Source organism: Panthera leo, chromosome A3, assembly GCF_018350215.1.
Source record: "Panthera leo isolate Ple1 chromosome A3, P.leo_Ple1_pat1.1, whole genome shotgun sequence".
Taxonomy (NCBI): Eukaryota; Metazoa; Chordata; class Mammalia; order Carnivora; family Felidae; genus Panthera; species Panthera leo.
This window is the reverse complement of record NC_056681.1, coordinates 14462446-14482139: the sequence shown is the minus strand read 5'-3', so window position 1 is coordinate 14482139 and position 19694 is coordinate 14462446. Positions and strand designations below refer to the sequence as shown.

General features: G+C 49.1%; 1 protein-coding gene and 1 long non-coding RNA gene across 2 annotated transcripts; both read right to left on the bottom strand.

Moving 5' to 3' along the window:
• Positions 1 to 913: 913 nt before the first annotated feature.
• Positions 914 to 7841, bottom strand: LOC122215462. Its single transcript, XR_006200392.1, has 4 exons — positions 7768 to 7841; positions 5331 to 5389; positions 3672 to 3879; positions 914 to 1122 (listed from the first exon to the last, which is right to left on the bottom strand). It is a non-coding gene; the product is annotated as an uncharacterized LOC122215462 (long non-coding RNA).
• Positions 7842 to 14383: 6542 nt separating this feature from the next.
• On the bottom strand, positions 14384 to 18175 carry LOC122214827 (thyrotropin-releasing hormone receptor-like). The gene is made up of 2 exons (XM_042930069.1): positions 17336 to 18175; positions 14384 to 14929 (listed from the first exon to the last, which is right to left on the bottom strand). The coding sequence occupies exons 1-2, from the start codon at positions 18173 to 18175 to the stop codon at positions 14615 to 14617; spliced, it is 1155 nt and encodes a 384-aa protein (XP_042786003.1). The 3' UTR covers positions 14384 to 14614.
• Positions 18176 to 19694: the final 1519 nt, after the last annotated feature.

Here is a 19694-nt window from a genome sequence, read left to right as displayed (position 1 = left end):
CATTCATACCAAAGAAAAACTCTATAAATGTAGTGAATGTCAAAAGGTCTTTAACAATAACTCAAATCTTAACAAACACATGAAAATCCATACTGGAGAGAAACCTTTTGTATGTAACCAATGTGGAAAAGCTTTTAGCTTAAACTCCAAACTTACTCGACATCAGAAAACTCATGATAAAAAGAAACCCTGAACAGCTGTAAGAGGCAGAGAGGCCTTTCGAAAGCACTTACGTTTGGGTTCAATTCCCAATTCTGGCAAAAGAGGTCAATGTGGAAAAAGGTTTTTGCTCAAAGCCGTTTGTGTAAAACATCAGAGAAATAGAAATATGTGTATGTTGAAGAGACGCAGATGGGATTAGAAATGTACTCTATATATTGCATTGACTGGATTTTTTTTTTTTTTTTTTTTTTTTTTTTTGAGCAAAAATGGCTGCACATGTTCACCAGAGACAGGAAATTGTAGAAGGCTGCTCCTATCATGAAAAGTAGGCTAGGAGGTGGCTGGAAGGGTGGAGCGAAAAGAACACTGGTTTTGTTGCTTGTTCATAATCTATTTTCGCTGGATGAATAAAAAGCCTATTTTTAATGGAGCCAGCTCTCTAAAGATGTAAACTTTTGTAGGGAGATGATCCAACCTGAATCTAAGCATAACTAAGGGGGCAAGGGAGGGGAAAGCCTTCTCTTTGGAATTAGAACTATCAAAAAAGAAGACACTTTGCCAATGGACCATGAAAAAGGAAAAGCTGATCGTGATTTAAATTTGTTTTTTTAGTGTTGATTCACTTTTGGGAGACCGAGAGATCATGAGCAGGGGAGGGGCAGAGAGAGAGGGAGACCCAGAATTCGAAGCAGGCTCCAGGCTCTGAGCTGTCAGCACAGAGCCCAAAACAGGGCTTGAACTCACGGACTGTGAGATCACGACCTGAGCTGAAGTCGGATGCTTAACAGACTGAGCCACCCGGGCACCCAAGCTGATCATGATTTGAAGGCTAAAAGGCTAAGAGTGGACATAAATCTAAAGGTTGATGGTTGGGGTGTAATGGCTTCTCCCTCTAGTCAAAGCAGATATAACTCTGGAACATCCAGCCTCCCGGAGTAGTCACACACTGCTTCGATGTATCTAGAGAATCAAAAGAGATGGACGAATGGCAACAGTTCTAGTTAGATTCAGGACGCAGAGTATCTATTACTTGCCCTGTAATTTGAAGTAAGTTGATTTCCTGTATGCTTTAATGAATAAATACTAAGTCTTCTAGTTATGTGCTAACACGGGTGTATGATGCTGAATCCATTCGGGCCTTGGGTCAGAGATCTAATTATACTTCCCTGAATCGGTTCCCATCATTACTGGTAGCAACTTCTCGCTGTTCAGCCAGCTGGGACAGGTGTGGCCTAACAAGTCTGTTTAACGACTGGCCTCGATCCACAGAAAGTGACCAGAAGACCGCATCCTGTTTCTTCTTTGTTATTCCCATGTCTTTCTGCTTTCCTAGATGTTACAGTGGCTGGCACAGAGCTAAATTGTGTAATCCCCAGACGTGGCCCCTCCTCGTCTTATTCCTTATGTGTTTATCTCTAAGAAAATTGTGTGTGTGTGTGCATATATATATATGTGTGTATATATATATGCACACACACGTGTGTATATGTATGTGTGATATATATATATATATGGCTTACCTTTATAAATAAGACCCCTTGTAGTTTTATAGATTAAGTTATATATAAGCTGAAGATACAACTGAAATAAGATTTTTTTGTTTTTTGCTCTTACAACTGAAATAAGTTTTTGAAATGAGTACAGAATCAGGGCACCTGGGTGGTTCAGTCCGTTAAGCGTCCAACTCTTGACTTTTGGCTCAGGGCGTGATCTTATGGTTGTGCCATTGAGCCCCGTGTCAGGCTCCACGCCCAGTGTGGTCCCATGACCCCCTTCCAGAGTTTGATGAGTTTATTAGAGCAGCTCACAAAACCCAGGAAAAGTGTCCTTGCTGTTCACCAGTAGATTATTGTGTTTCTCGCTCTCCTCCCTCTGCCCCTCCCCTGCTCACTTGTTTTCTCCCTCTCTTAAAAAAAAAAAATCATCCACACTTATCAATACAACTATAGAAATAGAAATGGTTATTGGGATAAAGAGAAAAAAATTTGTGCAGTGGACTCCTTACTCCTAAACTTGGTTCTCAAAATTCTAGGTTAGAGTTAAAATTAAACGAACTATTTCACGTGCTTCAAATCCATTAACCTTTCCAACATGGCTCCTATCAGGATCAAACTGCTAATTCTAAAGTCTATAAGAAAAGAAAGAGGGGCGCCTGGGTGGCTCAGTCGGTTAAGCGTCCGACTTCAGCTCAGGTCACGATCTCGCAGTTTGTGAGTTCGAGCCCCGCGTCAGGCTCTGGGCTGATGGCTCAGAGCCTGGAGCCTGCTTCCGATTCTGTGTCTCCCTCTCTCTCTGCCCCTCCCCCGTTCATGCTCTGTCTCTCTCTGTCCCAAAAATAAATAAACGTTAAAAAAAAATTAAAAAAAAAAAAGCTTTAATAGAACAGAACATCTTCTGAAAAGTCTTGTCCTCCAAATTTGCCATCACTAAGCTCAACAGAAATTTCGATCTCAACAAAAATTCTCATGTACTTTTTGACATCTGCCATGTCTCCTGGGGGCTATCACTAATTAGAAGCCATAATTCCTCAATTACAAGAAAAAGAAAAAAGTCCTCATGCAAAAGTTAGGCTATTCAAGACATTATAAAATGTCAGCACAAATTTTTGTTTTCTGCTTATTTCCAATCGAATTTTAATATTAAAATCACTTAAGATGTTTACATTGTTTCACTGGAGTTGTTGGTGTGATAGGTAATGGAGAGCAAAGTTATAAATGCTTATTTATGTTTTTGAAGTTTATCTATTTTGGGAGCGAGAGAAAGCGCAAGTCGGGGGGGGAGGGCAGAGAGGGGAGAGCAAGATTCCCAAGCAGGTTCCACACTGGCAGCGCAGAGCCTGAGGCAGGGCTCGAACTCACGAACTGTGAGATCATGACCTGAGCTGAAGTCAGACGCTTAGCCAACTGAGCCATCCAGGTGTCCCTAAAGGCTTCTATTTAAACTTGAAATGTCATCTGAATACTAACCTAGGGTATAAAACTAAATTTTTTTTTTTGCTTTTAATCATGAAATTCGTATTTACTTTGTTTTCGTTGTCACACATCTGAAGATATAATCTAACAGGATGTTTGTGGGTTGAGCTGAAGTCTTAACCTCCATGTGCAGAGACACTCTGTCCTCCTGTGTTTCTCCTTTACTCTCACGCAACGACCACACTAGCTGTGCTGGGCTGGGTGGGGGGGGCGGGTTTCCCACACCAAGCAATTCTGTGACCTGGGCCAGGTATCCTGCAGTTTAACTCAATTCCGATCCTATGTACTTGGAGACAGTGTCACATCCCACAGGTTAAGGGTTCGGTCCCACAAGACTGCCCACCCACCCCCCCCAACGCCAATCATGAGACCAGGTCGTCATCTGTGTTGACCCTTCAGCTACAAATCAGAGGGTCTATGATCCCCTTCTCGAGTTTGATGAATTTGTTAGAGCAGCTCACAAAACCCAGGGCAAGTGTCCTTGCTGTTCACCAGTTTATTATAAAAAGAGATAAAGGGTAAGGACGAACATCTTACCGGAAGAGATGTGTGGGACCTGCTATGCCAAGGGGCACAGGGCTTCCATGTCCGTCCTGGGGCCGCCACTCTCCCAGCATCGCCATCCTGGAAGGTCTCCGAAGCCTGTGCTATTGGCATTTTTGTTACAGAGGCTTCATCATGTAGGCACGATGGATCATGAACTCCACGTTTAGCCCCTCTCCCCTCTCTGGAGAATGGGGGTGGGCTGAAAAATTTCAAGCTTCTAATCGTGGCTTGGTCCTTCTGGTGACTGTCTCCCATCCAGGAGCCCACCAAGAGTCACCCCGTTACAAGAAAAGACACCACGGTCAGCGATGAAACTCTAAGGGGTTTAGGAGCTCTGTGCCACGAACCAGGAGCAGAAATCGATATATGTATTTTCTATGATCTCACACCCTGCTACCTGCAAATGTGACCTTATTTAGAAATAGGACCTTTGCAGATAAAATCAAGATGAGGTCAAAATCCAATCGATGAGGTCCTTATGAGAGTCAACACAATATAACTGCTGTTGGATGAACGTTTTCCCTGTATTAAAGATTGAGTTATCGGGGCACCTGGGCGGCTCAGTTGGTCGAGTGTCCAAGTCTTGATCTTGGCTCAGGTCATCTCCTGGTTCGTGGGATCGAGTCACCAGTCAGGCTCTGCACTGACCGTGCAGAGCCTGCTGGGGATTCTCTCTCCCTCTCTGTCTGCCCCTCCCCCACGCATTCTCTTTCTCTCCCAAAATAAAATTTTTTAAATATTAAAAAATAATAAAGATCACATTATCTCTGAAGACAATTCAACTTCCGTAGAATGCAAAGTGGGAGTAAGTGCACAGCATACAATAATCAGCTGTACACGTATAAGCAATGTTGGATATTTGCATGAAATCAGTGGCTCTTAGATGATTTTTAGGGAGGGGTCTAAAATAATTTAGAAATTACCAAGCTAGATTATATTATAATCTATATTATCGACTGTCAGAGGCAACAGATTCAATTAAGCATGGACTGGAAAACACCCGCTGGGTGTGAAAATATTTGGGCTACTGCCAACTTTGACCAGATCCGTGGGAGTGGTGGGAACAGATACAAGACTACATGAAGCGAGTTGAAATGAGACCGTCAAGTGAGGACGTTTTATCCACAGAACAGAACACTGCATTGTTCCCTCTAAGCCTGTTTCAAAGATAAAGCTGAAAGAAATAGTTATAGGGCACTATTCGGGGAACATGCAATCCATTATTCTAGTTTTTATCCCTGGATAAAAACTAGATCACAGGGAATCATCTGCATGGTGTCTATTCAGATGACAATGAATCGGTCCCCTCTAATAACGGAGAACGAAAGTCACAGAAAACCCACTGCCTTGGCAAGACTCTCCTCTGTGTCAGTTATTCAGAGACCATCTAAGAAAATGACAAGAAAGCCATTCAAATAGCCAGTGTAAAACCTAGCTCATATTATCTGGGCCTTTCTGGTACAACTTGAGTAAGTCCATAGGAACATATGATTTCTGTATATTTATGCCAGCCTTTCCGGTGGTGATCTGATACTTTTCTCTGATGCTTTATTTTACATGTTTCTACTATTTCATCTGCATGTACAAATTACTATCAGCCTCCTCGAAATCCACTGTAAAATGTGGGAAGTAAAGCCCTAAACAACTTACCTGGGATTTGTTCATTTTCGGATGCTCTTGAGAAAGGGCCAAGAGTGGTGATACCAGAGCTGGGTAAGGAAGAATGAGGAATGGAATCGTGAGAGGTCTGGGTAACTCAGCGGCTTAGGATTACTTATCAAGAGAGTGGTCCTTTGACCAATCTGGTGCCTGATTATCCACTTGTCCATTTACTTAAAAAAAAATTTTTTTTTTACTGCTTATTTATTTTTGAGAGAGAAAGACAGAGTGTGAGTGGGTGAGGGACAGGGAGACACAGAATTCGAAGCAGGCTCCAGGCTCTGAGCTGTCAGCACAGACATGGACGCGGGGCTCAAACTCACAAACCGTGAGATAAGACCTGAGCTGAAGTCAGATGCTTAACCCACGGAGCCACCCAAACGCCCCTCCACTTGCCTGTTTATAATTCTGAAATGATCACAGAGAACTTTTCTTACCGAGTGAATATAAACCGTTGGTTTTTTATGGAATTACCATCAATTTAAGCCTTTGAAAAAATCAAAAAGAACCTGTGTGCAATAACTGGAACAATAAAACTTAGGATATACAAAGTTTGGAACACTTTTCCAGCATTAAAAATACTAGGATTACAATACTTATTGGCACAGGAAATGTTGAAATGATGTCATTTACCTATTTTCCTAATATTTTTTAGCCGCTTGAGGGCAGAGGATCCAGAAGCTCAGAAAGGAGAGCAAGTGTTTTCAGATGTTTGCCTTTTTGTCTGGCCTCTCTTACATGAAGTTTCACAAGAGGAGCTTTTGCTGAGAAACTTGCTTTAACCTAAAGGTGGGAGACGATAGAGCCCTGACCTGGAAATCGAGACATTGATTCAGTTCTTGGCTGTTACCAGCCAACTGTGTAGCTGGATATTTACTTTCTGAGTTCTAATTATAAGATAAGGCAGAGTGGGGTGCCTGGGCGGCTCAGTCATTTGAGCATCTGGCTCTTGATTTCGGCTCGGGTCAGGATCTCACGGTTTCGTGAGTTCAAGCCCCACATGGGCTCTGCGCTGATGGCGTGGAGCCTGCTTGGGATTCTCCCCATTTCTCTGCCCCTGCCCCACCTGCATTCTCTGTATCTCTCAAAGTAAATAAATAAATAAGCGTAAAAAAAAATAAGGCAAAGTTACAGAGTTTTAGAAACCTTCTCTTCACCTCCACTGCGATTCTATAAGGGGGCCATTCAATGAATCCCAAGGGTGGTGGTAAATATGGTCTGAGCAGCTCAGAATAAACAGAGAGCGGAGGGTACAGGGAATGACACATACGTGCTTGGGAAGTGATGAGAAACCATTTCCTTGGCTATAGCTGGTCCCTATTCCTTCCTTTTCCTCAACCCATAGCCCCCAAATCCTTCAGGAAAGTGTCTTTTCATATCAGATTCTCATCCTGCCCATTCCCTTCAATTGCAGCTCCCGTCGTTCTTTTGAAAGTTGAACTGAAGTTTTGCTGAGCTACAGTTACGGTGTTATCGCCCAGACTTTGCTCACACCAGAGGGGAAAATTCTGGCCAGTAACTTGAGCACGTTCCTTTCCAGGATTCTTCTGCCTCCACACTGAAACTCTAGGGAGAGGTTTCAGTTCAGGAATGTGTTCTTCCCGTCGTGATTTCTGTTCCCGAGGCCTGCTGCTTCCTACTTCACTGGCCTGGTTTTGTTTCAGCCTGGGCCTTGGAGCCACATTTCCAGCAGCTGGAACTTACACTTGGGAGTCCCAAGGGTCAAGTGCCTGGTGGGCCGGACCTGTGCCCATTTTACAGGTGAGGAAATAGGACTGGTCTAAATAACACGCCCAGGGATGCGATGCTGTTTTGTGACAGGACCTGACCTGAACCCAAACATCAGGCTCTTAAAATCTTATGCAATGCTGCCAACATCTCCGCCCGCACCCTCTAGTCCCTCCTCACTGGACTCTCGTCCAGTCAATTCTGCACCCTGGCCATTCCCTTCAACCGTAGCTCGCATCTTTATCCCAACAGATCGTTAGTGTAAAACAACTAACCTAACAATAACAGTATTTATTTCTCATAATGATTATGTGTTCCCTTCCCTGCTGCCCTCTAGCCCGACAGCCTGCAAAGCCAAGGGCATCAGAGAAACTTCTGGAATCAGGCTTTAGTCACTTGGATGCACAAACCTTCCACCCTCACAGAGCACCTTCTTCAGGCAAAGAAGGGCCGCAGGGAGCGCCCACCCTGAGGCCTGCGGGTCAGGGGCTCAGCCAGGCTCTCGCCGCCCGTCTCCTGGACCACTGGAAACCCGCTTCGGGGCCTCCCTGCCGAAGGAGGCGGGGGGGGGGGGGGGGGGGGGGGGCGGGGAAGGGCGCGTCCCCCCTCGTCGGACCGAGGTCAGCCCCGCCCCTCCTTCTCTGCGACCCCCGTGGGTCCGGAGGCCCCCGCCAGCCCTTCCCGCAGCTCCCCGGTGCACCTGCTTCGCTTCCACTTCGCACCAAGTACAGCGAACAGCAGAACCCGAGCAGCTCAGAGCCGGCACGACCCGCCCCCGGAATGACCTAGAGAACCGGAAGGAGCGCCCAGGTAGAGCACCAGGATCTGTACATGCGCAGAAGAAGCCTCCGGGCGGCCCTTCCCAAGCTTACCTAAGGGGCGATTGTCGGCTTCCGAACTACAGTCCCCATAAGGCACCGCGGCCCCGCCCCGCGCGCGCCCCCTCCTCCACCCTCCCCTGCTGAAGGATTTCTCCAGGAAGGTCGACTTTGATTACCGGGCTTGGCTGATCGCTTATTAACTATTCTTACAAGGAGAAAAGTTGCTTATTAACTTCGTCGAAGACTATAGCTGAGAAGCGAAGATTACAGCCTCGGAAATGTCCACCCAAACGTGAATGATTCCAAAATCTTTATCTTCCTCCTAAACTTTTCTTCTTCTTTAAGCCGTTTATCTCGTTCTTTCTACTGTTTTTCCCACTGAGCATCAGAAAAAACACACGGGAATGACCCTACGAACATTCTAAATGTGATAACTTCTTTATAGGGGAGCAATCAGAAGAATGTAGCCGTACAGTGAAGCCTTCACCTACTTTGGTGGATCCATACAAATATTTTGAATGTGTGAAAGCGGGGTAGAATTCAAACATCTATCCAGGAATTCACGCTGAAAGAAAATCTATGGGAGTGTAATAATAATAATAATAATAATAATAATAATAATAATGAAAAGTATGGTATACTCTTAAATACAACAGTAGGCAAACAAATATAAAAAGCATAACTTTATCTTTTACATATACACTTTTGGATAAAGATATGCACATTTAAGTAGGTATTAACTTAGATAACATTTAGAAAGATATGCTCCCGGGGCGCCTGGGTGGCTCAGTCGGTTAAGCCTCCGACTTCAGCTCAGGTCACGATCTCACGGTCCGTGAGTTCGAGCCCCGCGTCGGGCTCTGGGCTGATGGCTCAGAGCCTGGAGCCTGCTTCCGATTCTGTGTTTCCCTCTCTCTCTGCCCCTCCCCCGTTCATGCTCTGTCTCTCTCTGTCTCAAGAATAAATAAACGTTAAAAAAAAATTAAAAAAAAAAGAAAGAAAGATATGCTCCCAAATTAACAATGGTAATCCACAGGAGATGAGATTATTTAGGAGGAAGAGGGACTTTCCCTTGTGCATCTACATAACTTTTCTATGCAGAAGTAAAATGGATGATATTTCCATTCTATGTATGAAAGACACAAAAAATGAAAGAGAAATATCAAGGCATCCTTGGCCTATTAATTTGAATTTCAAATGTGTATCTCTGTGTAAAGAGAGAAAATAGAATAAACACACACACAAACTCTCATGGACATAAGTACTGGAAATGAAAATATTAAATGTTCATCACTTATAGGTACGGGTTTATAGGGAATTTTTAAAATTCTTATTTATTTAATGTGTATTTATTTTCGAGAGAGCGAGAGAGCAGGGGAAGGGTAGAGAGAGCGGGGGACACAGGATCTGAGCTGTCAGCGCAGAGCCTGAAACAGGGCTTGAACTCACGAGCTGCGAGATCATGACCTGAGCCAAAGTCAGATGCTCAACCGACCGAGCCACCCGGGCGCCCCGGGAAATTTTATTTTTGATGTTAAGGGACTTTCTTTCCAAAAATTTCCTTAATGTCTCAGTAACTTCTGTCTGTCCTCAAGCCATTCTTTCTGCCATCTCACCATCTGTATTAGTGTGCAGATGTGTGTAGTTTACACACTCCATTAGAGTGTGTAAAAAGGTGTCACCACAGTGTGGCTTAAACAACAGAAATTCATCGTCTCATGGTTCTGGAGGCGGGAAGTGTGAAATCGAGGTGTGGGCAGGGGTGGTTTGTGCTGAGCGCTGTGAGGGAGATCTGTTCCTTGCCCTTCTCCTCGCTTTGTGTAGCCTCAGGCGTCCCTTGTCTTGTAGGTGGGATTCTTCCGTGTTTTCATATGATCTTCCCCCTGCACGCATCTGTCTCCAAATTCTCCAGCCCCCTTTTCTGTAAGGATACAGTCATATTAGGTTAAGGTTCACCCAAATGACCTCATCTTCACTTGATGATCTGCAAAGACCCTATTTCCAAATAAGGTCATACTGACAGATACTGGGGGTAAACTTCAACATCCTTTTGGGGGATAGAATGACCATCCAGCAATTTTCCTGATAGCTGTAGTAGAATGAAATGAAATATGGCCTCATATTTATTTTGATATGCGTATGGGCATCTCTCCTCAGAGGTATTTGGGCAATACAACGTAAGTAGGTCTTGGAAGGGTAGAAAGCCACGCACTGAATCTCCAGCAGAGTTAGTGGATCTCGGGCCGATGCTGGCATATAGGTGGTGCTCCAGCTATCAAATGTTTGCTGAGTGCATGGTTTCCAAAAGAGAGAAGATACTGCAAGAAGGAAGAGGAAAATAGGGAAAGTGATGAGAGGGGATATGGTCTGAGTTCTATAGCTTGCTGGGTCCCCAACTCTGGGGCTCAGTCTGGCCAGCACAACACTCAGGGACTGGTCTCTAGAGCGTCTGAGTTAGTCAGTGAGTCTAGGGGGAGGAAGAGACAGGTAGGGGAGTGGAGCCAAGGGATCAGGAGGGAAGCTGAGAGATTGGGAGGGTAGAGAAAGGGAGAGGAGAGAAAGCCAGAAAGTGGGAGGGAGGGAGGGAGGCTGGGAAGGAGGAAGAAAAGACATCAAAAGGGAGGCCTGCAAAGCAGATATTGGATAATGCTGTTTCCTCGAAGGCCACCAGGTGGCAGTATTTGCAAGGACCAGCTGTCATTGACTACCAGGATGACAGGCTCCTTACTGATGTTAACCTAGTCAACTCATCTGTGGCTGATATCTGTTGGTGTTTTTGGTTCCTCCTCACATCCATGCTGCCTTTTTCTGATAACATCAGTTCAATTTTGCTCGGGGGAACTACCACACTTCTGTTAAGGTCTGCCATATATATATATATATATATATATATATATATATATATATATGCTTGCATAGGCACACTGCACAACTCCAGAGGATTCATCCATTTATTTATTAAAAAAATCTTTAATGTTTATTATTTTTGAGAGGGGGAGGGGAGGGGCAGAGAGAGACACACACACAGAATCCAAAGCAGGCTCCAGGCTCTGAGCTGTCAGCACAGAGCCTGACACAGGGCTCAAACTCACGAGCCGTGAGATCATGACCGGAACTGAAGTCGGACACTTAACTGACTGAGCCACCCAGGCGCCCTGGATTCATCCATTTACATTGCTGAGTGGTACCTTCTGGAATTGAGCAGTGCCAGACCTATACAACTGTCAATGGCAGTCACTGAATTGTGGTCTAGTAAGTTGCCCATCCTACTCCTGGCCTAGGCAGAAGTGAGTCATTCTGATATGGATGCCTTGAAGCAACTGCCCATTAATTCCTATTATGTAGGTCTCTAGAGTTAACCTAGTTCTGGTTCTTTCCAACTCCAACAAATTCCTTTTTAATGCAGTTATTCAGAGATGCTCTCTGTTGCCAACAAAGAATCTCAAGAAGTCGCAATCTACACCTCAAACCGGAAGCCAAATCACAGCAAAGCGTCTTGAGTATTAAGATTCAGCTAGTCTTTATTCATTATCCATCATTTCTTCATCCAACAAATATTTCTGGATACCTGCTACGTGCCAAGCACTGTTCTAGGCTCAGAAGCAACAGTGAAAAAAACAGACATGGCCCCTGCCTTCATGGAATCTGTCTATTCAGAAACGGGTGAGGGAGCCCCCAATATTTATTAGCCACAACTAGCTATAGCATTTCAAATAGCTGTATAATTCCGAATCGCGAGGAGCTTTGGGAGGGAAAAGGATGGAAGGCCATGTGGAAGGTAGTTTTAAGTAGATAGCATTTATTTTAGGCTCACTAAGGGCAAGCACTTTCTATGTCCCATAGCAATCACCAGAACAATACTGCAGATTAAATACTACTGGGGGCCTTATTTCACAGATGTGATCACCAAGCCTACATTAAGTAGAAATAGATATCATTAATAATGTATAAATATACATAGGATTTTCCCAGGGGCCTTCAAAACTAAAACTGGGGCCGTCCTGGGCGAACGTGGACAAGGTGTCATTCTCCTCAGTAACTTGGCTAAGGTCACACTTCAGGGAGTGGTGGGGTGAATACTGACTCCAGCTCTAGTTTGACCCCGAAGCTCACGTACATAGTGACCACCCCGCGGGTGCCCTCGGATGTGCACAGTCCATGGAGAAACGGAGATGAGCAGGAGAGGCTGAAGGCAGGTCGGCGAGGAGGCTGGGGTCCAGGAAGAGATGGGAGTTGAGACGATCAGAAACTGACAACCATCAGTAACCGTTTGGATATGAAGGGAGGAAGGGGGCAGAAGTGGGTTGACTCCAGGGTTTTGGCTCAGGAGTGGGGTGGAAACGATCCGGGTAGAAGAGGGTGATTCAGATTGGCTCTAGTGGGTATGCCATCCAGGTAGAAATGCTAGGACACGGTTGGAGAAGAATCTCGGAAGTAGGGAATCCCCTTGGCTTAGCTTGTCAGAGCCCAGAGAAGAGTTAGAGGTTAATGCCTCAGGATCAGTCAGGAAATCTGGTTGCAAGCAACAGGCATTGACTCAGATCAGCAAAGAGGGGGACTTTTTAATGAGGGTGTCAGGAGGCTCATAGAACCAAGTCAGAATACGGTGAGAAATAGGGTAGGCTGAGTGGCAGGAATCAACTACCTCTGGTGGGGATGCCACTGCCACCACTGCCCCAGGCCTTGGCTGTCACGCTGCTGAGGCTGCCTCCACCGCCACTGAATAATGGACACCACTGTTACTGTTGCCACATTGTAAATAAAATGCTCTCCCCGCGCATTTGTATCAGTTGCTGAAGATTCCAATCCCGGGCGTCTGATTAGCTGAACCCAAGTCACATGGCTCACGGCCACGTGCCAGGGGTGAAGAAAGCAAGTGTGTGGCTTTTGAGGTTTTCATAGTGGGAGCGAGTGCCCTGCTTCCTAAGCAAGAATTACACGTGGGTGACTTCCCATGTACAGAAAGGATGTTCAGAAGTCAAAGAACCAAAGCGAATGGATGCTAATAAAATGCCTAATACCGCTTCTGCGGCCGCCGTGTGCACCCATGCCGTCGTGTAGGGGATGTTCAAAGAAAAATCCTGCCAGGTACAGAGTCGTCCGAAAGTGGCTCCCAAAAGTTCTCGCGGGGTTGCCTGGGCACCGAGCCAGCTGGGTCATCGAGGAGGAGTGCCTCCTTCTTAGCTCCCCTGAGACCAGGGGTCCTTTCCTCCGCAGGAGAGGCTGTACCTTCCCCAGTGTCCCCAAAAGCAGGTGCAGTCCCCAGACAACGGTGAACCACAGGCAACCTCAATCCCTTCTGCCTGGTGCCCAGTTTGTCGCTTCCCTTCATTGATGAGGCTGCTTTCACATGCTCGCCCACAAGAAGGGACAGTAATAGGTGCAGGGTCCTTCCCCCAGAACACAATCGCTTACACTGAGAGCCCAGTAAATCATTGTGCCCTCACTCATTCCTGTGGAGTAGCGGTAGGATGGGGGGGACCTGTGCATTTTCTTCTCTCCCTGACCCTCAACTTGAACTTTACTCCCTACACGGTAAATCTTAGCCCAACCTGTTCTATGAGATGTCTTTGAGTTTTTCCTGAGCCCGATGAGTGAGGACCCCAAAGGGACCACCTTACCCTAACAATGCTTTGCCAAGGTCCTAGAAACCCCCTGTCCTCCCTGCCCTAATTACCATATCTGCCCTATCTTCCTACCTGTCGATGCTATCTTCTTTGTGCTGCAACCTTTGGCACCCTAAACCCTTTCTAGAGGAAAAGCTTTCAAGAACTTCCCATCCACACCGAAGTTTCAGGGACTCAGTTAACTCCTCATGCGTGTATCTGGGGAACACAATCCTTAACAACTTCAAATAAGTACCCACGGTGGCTTGGTGGCACCTATAGAGAAAAAAATATAAGTAGATTTGGTGGGGGCAGGGGAGGGAACGTCCCATATTCCCTTAAATGAAGTCCTGGAGCCCCTGCCTGTGGTAAGGCTGGTTCTAGAAGTCCTTCCCTGTCCTCCTTCCCTGCACTACCAGGCTGGGTGGTCCTAGAAGCCTGGACCCAGGCCACAGACCAGAGGGCTCAGGCCCAGTTGAAACAAGACAGATGTCTCCAGCACCCACTTGGCTGCCTCCTTGGGCACATCAGCCAGGACTCCAGTGCCAGGATGGACATGTCCTTCCTCCCTCCCTGTTAGACTGGGAGCTCCCGAGAGCAGGGGCCTTCCTGGCATCCTCCCCGTAGTATCTGTAATGCCCAGCAGGCTGCCCTGTGTGGAGCAGGTCCCCGACAAAGTCACATGTCACCATTCAGAGGGAGGCAGTGTCTGGGGTTTATCCTTGGGTGGGGGAAGGCTCTCTGAATTTTCAGGAAGAGGGCCCACAGATTCCCAAGAGATCCCCGGTAATAGCTCCCACCCTACTCAGTCTCTGCAAATGTTGACCCACCCAGGCTGCCTCTAGGCCCTTGAGTGCCTTTGTGTAAATTATAAAAAGGTGCCTCCCACTTAGATTTGTCTATTTATTAAACTGGGAAATTGTTTTACTAAATATACAAATCTAGGCTGTGATGTGAACGGTGACCCCTAGGGTTGTAAAGTGCACAACCTGTGCACCTCTGCTAAACAGCCCTGGACGCCACTCCCTCCTCCACCGCTCCCTCCTCGGTAGAAATAAAGTAGTGGGCCTTGCCCTCAGGTGCCAGGATCCTGTCTGCACATCATGCTCCCTGGTTCCCTCTAAGAGCCCAGTCTGATCTGGGGACAGTCTTTGATGACACTGTAGTACACAGGGGTGGCCTCCTGGGGAGAGAGCTTGGGCCGGGCCAGCTGGCACTGAAATAGTCCCCGGAAGGCCTCCTGGAAGCACTGGGACATAAGGGCGTAGATGACGGGGTTGACCGCGCTGTTCAGGTAGATGCAAAGCCGGCAGAAGAGAAGGAAGCCAAGGTTGAGGTAGGGCGGGCTCAGGAAGGAATTCATCACCACCAGGGTGCGGTAGGGCAGCCACAGCAGAGCAAAAACCACCACCACCACAGCCAGCATCTTGGTGACCTGCCAGGTAGGACAGGAAAAAAAGGGACACGTGGGTGCCAAGGGAGAATCCCAAGTTCCAGGCCTTTCCGCAGGGTTGCAAGAGGAGAAAGCCCAAAGAACAACCGGGCCTTTGCCAAACTGTGTCCTCGTGCCTCGCCCCCCGCCTCCCCACCACTTCAATTCCATTCCCAGCTGGGAAACTGCTGTGCACCCCTGCAGGCCCCGCTCGAGTCCTTTTTGCTGGGGAGCCACCACCCCAATCCACCCCCAAAGCCCTTGGATGGGCCAACATCTTCACTGGCAGCAGATTCATGAATCCACTGCTGTCATCACAGGTGAGGATTAGAGGAGTGAACCCAGGTAAGGAACACAGAATAGTGCCGGGAAGGCGATAAATGCCCTGTGGCTGACTGCTGCTGTGGACATAGCCTCTGTTCCTTCCGGTACAAGTGCATGGGGTTCAGAGCCAGGCACAGCTGGGCTTAAGCTTGCTTCTCAGAGCCCAGGAATGTAGTCCCCATAAGCGACCTCTCCAACGAGACCTGGCCCTGACTAAATCAGTAGACTTCAGGGCTGTGATAGTCCCCAGGAACCCAAAATCTCAGGAATTCCCTAGACAGTCTCGGCTCCTGGTTTTACCAGATTCAGATTTAATTCTACTCCATTTCAGGTTCATTTAGGTGATACACACTGGATGCCCGTGTGTGTGGGCTTTGGAGCCAGGCTGCCCGGGTTCAAATCTTGGTTCTAGCACTTACCAGTTCTGTACTCAGGGACTGCCCCTCTGTGGCTCAGTTTCCTCGTCTGTCAAACAGTCTATACACCTTGGAGTTGTTACCAAAAACTCAATAGGCTAAGTTGTGTGAAGTGCCTGGCACATAGCAAGTCCCCAATAATTGGGGATGTATATAGTAATAATATAGTTATTATTATCAGCAATAGTATTCCCCACCCTGTTCTCCTAGACATTCTGCTTTCATGGGAGGCACCTTCCCTCTTGTTGTCGTAGGTGGCATTCTGCAAGGGCTCTCTTGGGCATCCAAGGATGCTCAGTCCTTAAAGCCCACTGTCAAAAAAGACATTCATGTGCCAACAACAGGGTAATAACAGGTACCCTATATTGAACACTTACTAGGTGCCAGATTTGGAACATTCACTACTATAATTCTAATAATTTTACAGGGTTGAAAATCAAGGCTTAGAGAAGTTCAGTGACTTACCCAAGGCCACGCGGCAAGATGTTAACAAAGCTGGGGGCCAGAAAGAACCCACCCAGGTCTGGAGTACTATTTGTACCAGCAAAAGTTTCATCTAAAGCATAGGCCAGCGGGGAGCTTGAGCCCAGCCCTTTCAGGCTGAGCAGGAAAGTAGTAAATGGAGAAGTAGATGAGTGGGGGGAGGGAAGGAGGGGCGTCTGTCTGGAGCCTCAGGTCATGATGGGTCTACAGCCAGAGCTAAAGGTCCACACCAGTTTAGCCTGTGTCCTGCCCCCCTTTCCTCTAAAGACCACCGTGTTTGAGGTGGCTGTAAGAGCCCCCCACAGTGCACCCATCCCGGGGGGGAGGCAGGGAGAGGACGTGGATGGTCCTCCAGGGCTCAGGAGTGGCTCAGCAGGGTGAGGTAGCCTCCCCCCTCCTCCTCAAGCCGAGGGTGTGGGCGGAAGGCTGAGGATTAAGACGAGTTGGGCTTGGGAGCCCTCCTCCCACCTGCAGTCCTTGAATACCCTTGGGAGGCCACACTGCTGGAGTATGGGTGGAGGACATAAGGAGCCTGGACACTTGGGTTCTCACCTCAGGTGCCTCCAGGTGTCATCTCACTCCCTTGTCCCCTCTGAGCCTGTTTCCTTATCTATAGCAATGGGTGTTAAGCCTCCCAAACAAGGGGTAATTTCAGGAATGATCACAGAACCAGGCACACAGCAGGTGCTCCATAAGTGCTGGGTCTCTGCTGACCTCACCCCAATCCATCCCCATCTGGTCTGTCTGGCTCCCCGAGGCCATCCAGGCGGCTCTGGTGTTAGCTGTGGCGTGGACTCGGGAAAGTCACTTCCCCTGTCTGAGTCTCCGTCTCCCCATCATCAGGAGAATTCCACCGTGGGGGCCAGCCACTGGTTGTGCACGTTGAATAATAGCCAGCACTGATTGAACATTTGCTTTGTGATGTGGCTTCAAATGGGCTCCAGGCTTCACATGGTTCATCCCATTTCTCGGGACACCCCAATGGGGTCGGCGCTGTCATCACCCCATATGACAGAAGAGGAAAGTGAGGCTCAGAAAGGGAGAAGTGAGAGCTTCAAAAGCAAGCCTAGTAAGTGGCACGGCAGGGGTTTATACTTGAGGAATTTGACTCCAAAAGGGCCCAAGCTCCCATCCATTCCATCTGCTGGCTCAGTCCGAGGGTTTCCAGGAAGACGGAGGTCCCCACCTGCTTCCGGGAGTTGAGGGCGCCTTTCTTGCCCCTGCAGGAGAAGCGCTGGTGGCCCGCGGGGCTGCCCTGGTGCGCAGAGCCCCAGTGCCCCGGGTGCGCAGGAGGCAGCGGCCGCGCGAAGAGGACGCGCGCTATGAGCACGTAGAACACGGTGGCCAGGCCCAGGGGCAGCGCATAGAAGAGCGCGAAGTCCAGGAAGTACACGGGCAGGTAGAGAGAGCGCGACACGCGGTAGCCGCACTGCACCTGCACGCCGTCGACGTACGCGGTCTCGCGTGTGTCCACCAGGAAGAGCCAGAGCACGCAGTAGGCGCTGGTGCCCAGCCACACCAAAGCCGCGATGCGCTTGGCCCGCGCCACGGGGCACAGAGTTTGGGCGCGCAGCGGGTGGCAGATGGCGAGGTAGCGCTCCACCGTGAACGCGGCGATGGAGCCCGTGGACGTGTTGATGCCCACGTACTGCAGGTAGGTGATGCCCAGGCAGCCTGCGTGGCCGAAGACCCAAACGCGGGCGGACGCCGCCTCGGCGACGGTGGGCACTCCGGCCGCCAGGAGCACCAGCAGGTCCGCCGCGGCCAGGCTCACCAAGTAACAGTTGGTGGGCGTGACCATGTGACGGCCCCGGAGTACCACCAGGACCACCATGGCGTTGCCGGCCACACCCATGGCGCACACGAGAGGCACCAGGGTCAAGGTCACCGCTTGTACAGCCGGCGGAGGCGTTCGCGCGCTCAGGGTGCTCGGTGTGGTCCTCCATGCGCGCGGGTCCGCCCTGCACCCCGAAGGCAGTGGCGAGTTGCGGGGATCACCCCGGCTGCAACGGTGCCCTCCGGCCATCTGGAGGCGCTCTCCTAGCGGCAAGTTGGGGGTCCGGCAGCTGTCTCCGGCCCAACAGGTTTCTCAGCTCCGTGCAGGGTCTCACTGTCGCCGCTCAGGAAGCTGAGGACTCCGAGGAATCAGGAGCAGGAACGTGGAGCTAGGCGCGTGCCGCTCAGTTTCCAAGACGACTTTTAAGCCTGAACTGGCGCGATCTTTCCCGGGGTGAGGTTTGCTGCAGGGGCGCTTCGCAGACTAGCGTGGTGCTCCAGGAGGGCACTGGGCGCCCAGACGCCGCCTCCCACAGGACCGACTGCGGCAGCCCTCTCGGGTCTTCCCTCCGCTCTCTAGGTTCGCGGGTCTCAGGACTCCGATCTGGGGTGTCCCGTCAACGAGGCGCGGTGTGTGGTGTTGGGTCTCCGCCTCGCTGGACTTTCTCTTGGCTCGGCTTTCCGCCACCACCCCGCGTCGGCTCTCTCCAAGGATACCGCTGGGCTGATGCTGGTTGACCGAGCTCAGCACCCGTTCTTTCCCACCGGCTCCTGGCACCGCACCCCGGACACTTGGGGTCTGGGAGATGCAAGGTGCGGTGGGGGGTGGGGGGGAGGAAGGATGCTTTAAGCACCCTGCTCCCGCGCCTTTGGCCTGGGCTTTCGCTCCCTCCCCTCTTTCTCTCCACTGGGCACTGGGGGAGGAGTCGGCCACCCATTGGTTTCTGGACTCAATCCGGAAATCCTATCTTGTTCCGCCGCAGAAACCTCAGCCCTGCTATTGACAAACGGCCAGCGGAGGCCCAGACCTGGGGGGGAGGGAAGGTATCTGCCCATCTAGACCTGGGTTGATCCCCTCTCCTCCTAAACTGCTTACTTTTCACTTTCTCCTGCTACCCTTTCCTAGTCTTTCTTCTTTTTTTAATGTTTTTTTTTTAATTTATTTTTGAAGGAGAGAGAGAGAGCATGAGCGAGGGAGGAACAGAGAGAGAAGGAGACACAGAATCCGAAGCAGGCTCCGGGCTCTGAGCTGTCAGCACAGAGGCCCCAAGTGGGGCTTGAACCCACGAACTGTGAGAGCATGACCTGAGCCGAAGCTGGACGCTTAACCGACTGAGCCACCCAGGCGCCCCCCTAGTCTTCCTTTCTTCCCCCCAGCAGAAGATCTGGAAATTCTTGGCGGGTGTGCCCCACCCTCACAAGGATCTCTCCCATCTCTAAGACTGTGCCACTCACAAGGCACAAACCAGTTGGGAATCCTTAGCTCTGTGTCCGCTGCAGAAAAGGCGCGTAATGGTAGTTGAATGAAAGAAAGAACTTGTTTCTTCCTGAAGGTGGAACCCACTAAGCTTCACGAAAGGGCTGCTTTCCAGGGAGTCTAGCTCGGTGCCCGCACAGAGCAGATGCCGTGGGATTGTCTGCTGCTTCCAACCCATCGGTTATGCTCTTCAAAAATGATTTCTTGGGGCGCCTGGGTGGCGCAGTCGGTTAAGCGTCCGACTTCAGCCAGGTCACGATCTCGCGGTCCGTGAGTTCGAGCCCCGCGTCAG

Excerpts from the sequence above, each read along its gene's own strand:
- LOC122214827 (XM_042930069.1), bottom strand. The coding sequence starts at position 18,175 with ATGGCCGGAGGGCACCGTTGCAGCCGGGGTGATCCCCGCAACTCGCCA. Across the intron at positions 14,930-17,335 it reads CCCTCAACTCCCGGAAGCAG|GTCACCAAGATGCTGGCTGT; the intron begins GTGGGGACCTCC and ends CCTACCTGGCAG.